The 9,026-nt window shown below is 53.9% G+C and overlaps 1 protein-coding gene across 8 annotated transcripts in view; it reads left to right on the forward strand.

The window, feature by feature from the left end:
• GATA4 (GATA binding protein 4) overlaps window positions 1-8,552 on the forward strand; it is a 29,735-nt gene extending 21,183 nt beyond the window's left edge. Inside the window, exons 1-4 of one of the 8 annotated variants that reach the window (XM_081810758.1) lie at window positions 1,986-2,106; window positions 2,414-2,797; window positions 3,151-4,082; window positions 5,865-8,552. In XM_081810758.1, the coding sequence (XP_081666884.1) occupies window positions 6,369-6,995 (627 nt within the window). In that variant the 5' untranslated portion in view covers window positions 1,986-2,106; window positions 2,414-2,797; window positions 3,151-4,082; window positions 5,865-6,368 and the 3' untranslated portion in view covers window positions 6,996-8,552. The other 7 variants (XM_081810764.1, XM_081810770.1, XM_081810788.1 and 4 more) reach the window with 7 other exon arrangements.
• The last annotated feature ends 474 nt before the right edge of the window (window positions 8,553-9,026 follow it).

Here is a 9,026-nt window from a genome sequence, read left to right on the forward strand (position 1 = left end):
TCCAAACCCCAAGCCCTTGGCTTGTTGCTAAGAAAACCCAATGCCCACAGGCCGCAGGCTCAGCTCTGAGGGTCTCGTGCTGAAGGCAGCTCTGAGACCTCGGGCCTCGCTGGAGCCACAAATCCCCACCGAAAACAGAGGCCAGAACAGCTTGCCGCTTGTCCAAGCCCACACGTTTAAGTCTCCAGAAAGCCCTCGTAGGCCAATGGGGATGTCGTTTTCGACCGCGCAGGGGTCGCGTACCCTTCTCCGCCATTCGTCTGAAAGTGCGACTCCCCGAGTGTCCTCCCCAAACCGCTCCAGCCTCCCAGGTCCCCAGGACCCCCTCCCTCTTAAGTTCCCAGACATCTGGGATCTGCCAGCGCCAAATTCTGCAGAGGCGCTAGCGAGGAGTTGAGGGAAGCTGGAGCAGGGTCCCTAAACAGACCGTTCTTAGTTTCCGGGGCGCGAAGGGGCCTAGGCGAGCAGCTGCCTGGGGGTCGGGGTGGGGGCGGCGAGGGTGCGTCCAGCCCCCGCGCAGGCCTTCCGCGGCTCCGCGGGGTGCCTCAGTTTTCTCTCCTGCACTCAGGCTCCTCTGAACCTCCGCACGTTTCGCTCAGGAAGAACTCCCCGCGCAGCCGCGCTCAGTCCTTCCTCCGGGATTTTCCTGAGAATCCCCATGAGTTGGCCAGGATCCCTTTGGGGGTTTCCTTCCAATCAGCCCCGCGTCCTAGTCTCGTCCTCTGCGCCCGGGTTGCCCTCGCGCAGGCCAGGAATCCACTGCCGATTACCAACAGCGGAAGCTGGCGTAACCCCTTACCCTTCCTTCGCAGCCGCACGGGTTTCGTGTAGGGTGGTATCCCGGCCCCCTCCCGACCCCTCTAATCTGGTATGAAAAACCTGCTCTAGAGAGAAAACTCGGCTTTGGGGGGGGGGGGGAAAGTTTAACCGAAAGCGTGAGAGCCACCGGCCGGCTGTTATCTGGGGCTGAAGGCTGCGGTAATCGATGGGTTATTTTTACGCGGTAATAGGGCCCTGTGATTGCTCTATTAACCTTTAGACCTGTCTGAGGGACTCTCCGGCTCGCAGCCCCGCTGCGCTGGGGCCTCTAGGCACTGACGCCGACTCCAGACTCAGGCCTGCCACCCTCCCCGCCCCCAGCTCTAGGGAGGGGGCTGAGCTGGCTGGAAGACCTCTCCGCTGAGAAGCCCTGCTGTACTGCCAAGCTCCCCCAAGCCCCCGCCACGTCCCTCGGATTGGTGCAGCAGCGCCGCAGGCTGCAGGGAAAACGGAAAGATCTGAAGGTGGGAGGCCATAGGAGATGGGAAGCTTCGCCAGGAATGGGTGCACGTTTTGCATAAATACATAACTTTGAGGGCTGGAGAGGCCGCCTTGCGGCCTCCCCAGGCTGCTGAGAAGACGAAAGGGAAGCTGCCGTCACTGCGCTCTGACTTGAGTGGGCCAGTCCCAGGTTTCGTGGCTTTTCCACTCGCAGTCTGGGGCTAGCAGGATCCCCACTATCCACTACCTCGCGGAGACTCGCAGCCAGCCCGGCTCTCCTGGTGACCCTGTGCTCCACCGCCGATCAGGGGTCTCGCCCAAGAGGTCACCTTCCATTCTATCAGCCCCGCCCCTTGCCCCGCGAGTCCAGGGCTGGGGCAGGACTCGGACCACCGGGAGGCGGGGGTGGGGGATGGGGTGGAGGGAGGAGGTAGGAGAGGGGAGCTCCTGAATAAAGCTGACCCTGGGCAAAACTGCAAACCGAATCGACCTCAGGCACCGCGGTGGGTGAAGCCCCGCTCCCCGGCAGTGGCACTTGAGCATTTTCCAAGATCCTTGCGCCTGGACTTTGCCTGTTGGGGGAGTTTTTTGTACAGCCCCACAGCCGCGGCGCGGTGCGGAGGTGCAGCCTCTGCGGCGCACCCCCGCCCCCCGCCCTTGCACGTGACTCCCACAGGCCAGTCAGCGCCCGAGAACGCGAGCGCAGGGGCGAGGGGACCCGCGCCGGGAGCTGGGGGAAGCGGAGGCGGCCGGCACAGTGGCCGCGAGAGGCACCGCCGCTGCCGTAGCTCCCGGGGCGCCCAGGGGAGCGCGCGCCGGCCCTCCAGCAAGCTCAAGTCCCGGCAGGTACGGCTTTTTCTTCCCCCACCACGCTCTTTCCCGCCGTCAGCGAAATTCAGAGCTCCTCTGCGCTGTTTGCCTGGGAGCAGAGAGGGAACTGGTGGATGGAAAGGAGACGTTGGTCACTCTCTCCGCCCCCAAATTGGTCTAAGACTGCTCAACTTTGGGCATTGGCTTAATAACGTCTTTAAATCAAAGTAAGATTGGGGGGGAAGCGAAGAGGGATATTCGAAGTGCTTTTGGATTTGTGTGTGTGTGTGTGTGTGTGAACTTGAACGTTTTTAATCCCCGCCCCCGCGTATATATTCTCCAGCCCTTGTTTCTGCACCTCCCAGGCCAGGGTCTGGATGGGGATGACGGCCGTACGAAATCACACTGACCAACTGACCCGGGACAGGCCGCACGGAGGGGCTCAGACGGAGCAGTGTCGCCCGTCGATGGCTCCGGGGACTCAGAGTGGCGGTGGGAGGCAGCGCGACTGGGCCTCGGCCCCGGGCAGGCGCTTCCAAGTCGGCAACGGCTACTGAGCGCCCGGACTTTTTATGCGCTTCTGGCCAGCCTCCTAGCCTTCCTGACTGGGGTCCAGGGAGTCAAACACCACCCACGAAGCTAACAACCCCACCCACTCACACTACATCTGGGCGAGCTGTGGGCCGGAACCCGGGAGGAAAGCAGTGACGTCCCTCCGCCAGCCACGGTTAGCTGCCCCGATCCATAGTATTATGTCGCTTGGCTTTGGGCTGGGGGCGAGGGGGTCCTTCAGGGGAGAGGAGGATGCCTGGGTGGTGAACTGTCACCAGGTGGAGGGAAAGAAGAGGCCTTTCGGTTGGGAAACAGGGTGGAGAGGGACCCAGGGCTGGTAGAATCTGGGGCAGCACGGTGGCTCTCCAGGGAAGGTTGGGGAAGCGCGGCAGAGAAGTATTTCCTGTGTTTCTCAGAAAAGGAATGGACAGCCAAGAGCAGGTTTCAGGCTTTTAAAGAAAGGTTTCATTGGGATACACCCCCCCCCCCAAAACACACACACTTCTGAGTCTCCACGTTCCCCAGCAGCGGCCAGCTTTATTATTGCCGGCCAGTGTGGTGCGTGTGTGACAGTTTTCTGCGCAGCAGGCCGAGAACAGGGACGCGAGCTGAGCCGAAAGAGCAGGAGTGACTTGTGAATGGACGCGGACATTAGGGCAAGCTTTCGATCCTCCCGCAATCAGACATGGATTGGAAAAGAGCTGTGAGCTAAATCACGAAGAAAGCATTTCCTGTTTGGTCTGTGAATTTGAGGTGAACTGGAATGAGTGATCAAGAGGAGAGGAAAAACTGGGGAGCAGGCCTGAGCCCCCATAGCGAGGCCCGATCTGCCATTCTCAGTAGCTCGCTCTACTACCTCTGCGGATATCTGAACCGAGGCTTAATAATAAAACAAGCAGAATGATTTCTTGTCTTTCCAGAAAGGTATTGAGGGGTATTTTCTCCACCGTCTATTGTTCAGTAATCCAATGCCCAGGTAATGTACCAGCCATTTAAAAAGGTAGAGCATGTAATAAAGACAAATGTTAGATTTATGGCAGTTTTAGCATTTACATTTTAAAACTTGTAAATTAGCGTCTGTATGTATACTGGAAGTTGGCTTACAAAATTATAAATCTTCCTTTCCTGCAGTTATGTGAGAAAAAAGTGTGATGTTATGTTTTAGAACTGCAGAAGTTGAGTATCATAGAATATACAATGAAATAGGTCAACTATTTGATGTAAAAATTAAATACTGAATATTTTATCAAGGTAAGCCTATGTATTTACTTATTGAAGCCCAGAAATTCCTATGAGGTACTAATCTTTTGCCTTCATTTTCAAAGAGTGAAGTTGGTGATCTCAGATCAGTTTTTTTTTTTTTAACATTTTACTTTTAAGTAATCACTACACCCAACCGGGGGTTTGAACTCACAACCGGGAGATCAAGAGTCACATGCTCCAGGAACTAAGCCAGCCAGGTACCCCTCAGATCAAATTTTTTTTTTATCCACCCTCTAGCCAAACTTCTTACTGAAGAAAATGTCCAACAAACCAATAATTTATTGTATAGTTTTGAAAGCAAATAATAAACCATCTAGGAGTTAACATGTGACTATATAATACAGTGCTATTAACTCCATTATCATTAGTGATGTTACAAAAATGGTTAAAAGCATTATATAGTATTAGAAATTCCACTTTCAGAATTTTTTATAAAAATTAAGATGCCCATTTATTATAGTATGATTATATCTGAGGCACTGTCTTACGGCACACTAGAAATCTGTAATAATAATGGCCAACAATTATATAGAACTTTGTGTCTGTTAAGTTTTATAAAACCCTGTTATAAGTGCTTTATATATTAATTTATAATCCTCACAATCCCCAAGTGACTCTACAAGATAGATACCTTTAACATTTGCATTTTTGCAAATGAGGAAACTGAGGCACAGAGGTTAAGTAATGTGTCGAAAGGCATCCATTCAGTGAGTGACAGAGCCTGTATTTAGTGTAATAAAGGTCAGTTAATATCTTTGTAATTCTACTATTGCAATGAAAAAGAAACCCCTGTTAAAGTGGTTGCCTCATCTTAAGGAGAAAAGTGGGAGTGTAGTGGTCAACCTCAAACCCTGGAGGCCCACAGATTCTGTCCCCCACCCCTCTTTAATTGTATTTTGATCTTTGACAAGTTTCAAAACTTTCCGATACTTCAGTTCCGTCTTCTGTAAATGGAGGCGACACACTTTCCTTAGTGGAGCTGTGACGAAAAGGACCTGGAACAGAGCAGGTGCTTCAGAACGTCGAGCTCTTATTTTATCAGGAAAATTGCCTGAGAAAATAAAAACACAGGATACAAGGATATAATCAAGTCCTATGAACTGTTCTTCCCCTCGAAGCAGTGTCACTGGTGTTCTAATTCCCTGCATGGGTGGATGACCAGGGATTCTATATGGAAAAACCCATTCAGTGAATCAGAATGGCCCAGTGAGTAGTTCTGGAAAGTGAACTTGGATATCCCTTTCACTTTTCTGGTTTTGATACCCAATCTGCAAAATTGCTAAAATATAATTATTTGCAGGAAACAAATACCTCATCTGATTTGACTTCCACATGATAAAGTGTGTGGATGGATAAGAGATTTCACAATCCTTTTCACAGAGATTTAGCAGACCCTGTGCTCCTGTATAAACATTTAGACTCTGCCTCTAGCTAAAAAAAAAAAAAAAAAAGGTTACAAACAAAAATTTCTTAGGTTGCTGGTTTTTATAAAGTTTGTCTTTGTCTTTCGTGGGCAATCTAAAGTTTTTTCACAGCCAGGGACACTTGGGGTTAGGCGGGACAGAGATGAGCAATATTTCTTGTGCCCCAGGCACTCCGGAAACCCGAAACCCTTGAACTTAAAAAATACTGTGACAAGAATATGCTTGAAAAATAAGGTAAAATTAAAGTCCTTCCTGACAAGCAATACAATAATAATAATAATAATAATAATAACCTCGGTCACAACCAGTAATTACATGTCCAATAACCGTGAAGCCCCATGTCCCTAGAGCTGCCCTCCGTAGGCTTCCCTGGAGCAGCCCCTGGCCTCCGCAAAACCAAGACCGCAGCTTCCTTCGGAAGCGCACGGCTTCCAAAGCTGGGCGCCGAGGGTGACGATTTCTTGGGTTAGCAGTTCGAGAGAAGCAACCGCAAGCATAGCGAGTGTGCTCTGAATGCTCCTGATGAACTTCCCCTTTTTGTCGTTCCTCATTTAGGTAGGACCGCAGCAAGGAGGAAAGGAGGAAAAGAGCCAACCGGACCCTCCGCATTGGAACCAGCCTACCTCACCCAGCGCCGGAGGCTGCGGGTGTCCTGAAGACCGTGCGCAGCGACGGCCGCCGGCGTGACCCGAAGGCCCGTGCCCCACACAGGCGCCCAGGCACTACCCCGCCTCTTCTGCTACTCGTGGGTGCTCAGGACCTCTAGGCCTGGGGGTAGACTCAGCCCCTCCTCCAGCACCTCCAGGAAGAACCAAAAATTCAATTTGGGATTTTCCTATAAACAGGAGCCTAGAGTCTTTTTTGCTCGATGCTGGATTTAATACGTATATATTTTTGAGAGATTTTTTTTTTTTACTTTTGATTTTTGATCTTCATTTACGTGACAGGCTCTCACCTGTACATTATTATTATTTTTTCTACTATTATTTTCTGTCCCTGCATTGCGCCTTGACTCGCACGTGGGAGAGAGGACTCAGAAGCTGAGAGCTCGCGGGGGCGATGTACCAGAGCCTGGCCATGGCGGCCAACCACGGCCCCCCTCCCGGGGCCTACGAGGCGGGCGGCCCTGGCGCCTTCATGCACAGCGCGGGCGCTGCGTCCTCGCCAGTCTACGTGCCCACGCCGCGGGTGCCCTCCTCTGTGCTGGGCCTGTCTTATCTCCAGGGCGGAGGCGGGGGCGCTGCGTCCGGAGCCACCTCTGGCGGCAGCTCCGGTGGGGCCCCGTCGGGTGCCGGGCCCGGAACCCAGCAGGGCAGCCCGGGCTGGAGCCAGGCGGGAGCCGAGGGAGCCGCCTACACCCCCCCGCCTGTGTCGCCGCGCTTCTCCTTCCCGGGAACCACTGGGTCCCTGGCAGCCGCCGCCGCCGCCGCCGCGGCCCGGGAAGCCGCGGCCTACAGCAGTAGTGGCGCAGCGGCGGGTGCGGGCCTGACGGGCCGCGAGCAGTACGGGCGTGCGGGCTTCGCAGGCTCCTACTCCAGCCCCTACCCCGCCTACATGGCCGACGTGGGCGCGTCCTGGGCCGCGGCCGCCGCGGCCTCCGCCGGTCCCTTCGACAGCCCGGTCCTGCACAGCCTGCCCGGCAGGGCCAACCCCGCTGCCCGACACCCCAATCTCGGTGAGTACTGAGCGCAAGCACCGGGGCCGGCTGGGTATCGGAACAGGCTGTCCTGAGCACTGTTTGGGGCATTTAATTTTTCACAAGTGTGTGTGTAGGGTGGCGGGCGGTGGGGAAGGGGCAGGACGCGTGAGTTTAAAGGAAAGCAAACTGGAAGACCGAAGCTGGCGGCGCCGAACGATGGCGGCGGTGAAGGTCACAGCCCCAAAGAGCCCAGATTCTGTTAAGCGAGGGCGAGCCTGCTTTCGAGATGCTTTTCTCAAAGAGAGAGGACTGCGGGGTGGCAGGGTCTGAGTGTGTCCCCATTAAGCCCCAGACGTCGGGTGTGTCTGAGCCCGCCATGCCCATCTGTAGGTGACCGCGGGAGGCCGACAGGCTCACTGGAGAGCTGGGAGGAGCAGCCCCGGGAGCCCTTGGTGGAGAGCGTTAGCGATCGCGGGGTTTCTGCTCCCATTTCCTCTCGGCCCTCCCTTGGAGTCCTCAGCAGGGAACTGATTACATTGGCTAGGGCCCAAGATCTTCTGGGCCATTTGGCGGCCCAGTTGGAGGATCCTTCGCAGTGGCAGATGATTCTCCTGTCGGGATTTCACACCTGGTACAAAGGAGGGACTGGAGCGGTGGAGATGGGTTGAACTGGGGCTGGCACCCTGTGGGTGCCTGGGGGCCAGAGCGCATTGCGCACTGCGGGGGTCTGCGGCGGCGCATGTGCGGGGTGTATTGAGAGCGCACGCCTGGTCAGCGTCCGGGGACACCGGAACCCCAAAGGGGCTTCTCTATATTACCTGATTTAAATGGAGACTTTGCAGCAGCTTCCATAAGTTGAGCGTCCTCTTGTCTGTAGGTCTGAGGTTAGAAATAACAATCGTAATGAGCACAGTTTAATATTTCCTGTGAATGACAGACCTGGGAACGCCGGCAAACGTGTGCTCTCTCGCTCCGATTTACAGATTGAACAGAATGAAGTCTGAAAAAGGGTCTGGTTGCTTTGGGCTGGCAAAGTAAGGGAAGTGGCAATCACTAGTTCAAAATGCAAACGACCTGTGGCCTTGTGGAATTTCAGGAAGGGACAGGATCGGGTTTGGTTGGAGATGGCTATTGCGGGGGAGGGGAAGCCCAGACCTGAGAAACAAAGTTAACATTTATTGACTACCTACTAAGTGCTAAATCCTTTCACATTTGTTCTCACTTTGAAGAGTAAAGCCTGTCCCTCCCAGGTTTCCAGTCTTAGGCTGGCTCTGAGAAGGGTCCCGGCTTTGAAGAGCTTTTAAATTATCCTCTGACCCTGGGTGGCCAGGGAAGGTCCCCAGGGGGGTCCAGCCAAATACACATCCCAGGTAAACTGATTAACCGTGGAAGTGGCGCCGGGGCTGGGTCTGTGGCTCCTAGTTTCCCCCTCCCCTTCTCAGGGGAGCCAGACGGCACCCCCCCGGGGGGGAGGAGCAACTGGCTCCGGAGCCCTTCGGAGGGCCTGAGCCAGATAGCTCGCTTGAAGCATCTCCATACAATGGCAGCTGGGGGTGGGTGTGTTGGGGGGGGTGGCGCGGTGCGGCGCTTTGGCTCTGCATTCTCAGAACTCTCCGTTGTCTCTGGAACGCTCTCTCTGGAACTTACGTTTTAAAATAGGGAGAAATGGTCTCCAGAGTTCCACTTCTTTTAACTGGTGGGAGTGGAAAGGTTGCTTCTAACCCCTATAACTTGGAATGAGAATTTGGTGTTGGATTAGGGAAAAAAAAGTTCAAAGTCCAAAAATGGAGGCTATGCTTTTCTGGTCTTCAGAGTTACAACCACAACAATGTTAAAAAAATTTAAAAAAGATACTGTATGAATGCACACAGTATTTAAATTCTAAAATGTAACCCGTACCACTTAGGAGGGTGCTGGAGTAAGTAACGTTTCCCAAATTTCAGGGTCAACAAATGACAAGCTGACCTCCAAGGAGCACCTCCTTGCTGAGAAGTGTGGCCTGTCTTCCCAGTACTCTGCTCTGTTCCACTAGTTCAGGAAGTCCCACCTGAAAACAGCCCTTGGGTCTGGCCTAGCAG

The sequence above is a fragment of the Leptonychotes weddellii genome, chromosome 2, assembly GCF_054177405.1.
Source record: "Leptonychotes weddellii isolate Sample4059 chromosome 2, ASM5417740v2, whole genome shotgun sequence".
NCBI lineage: Eukaryota > Metazoa > Chordata > Mammalia > Carnivora > Phocidae > Leptonychotes > Leptonychotes weddellii.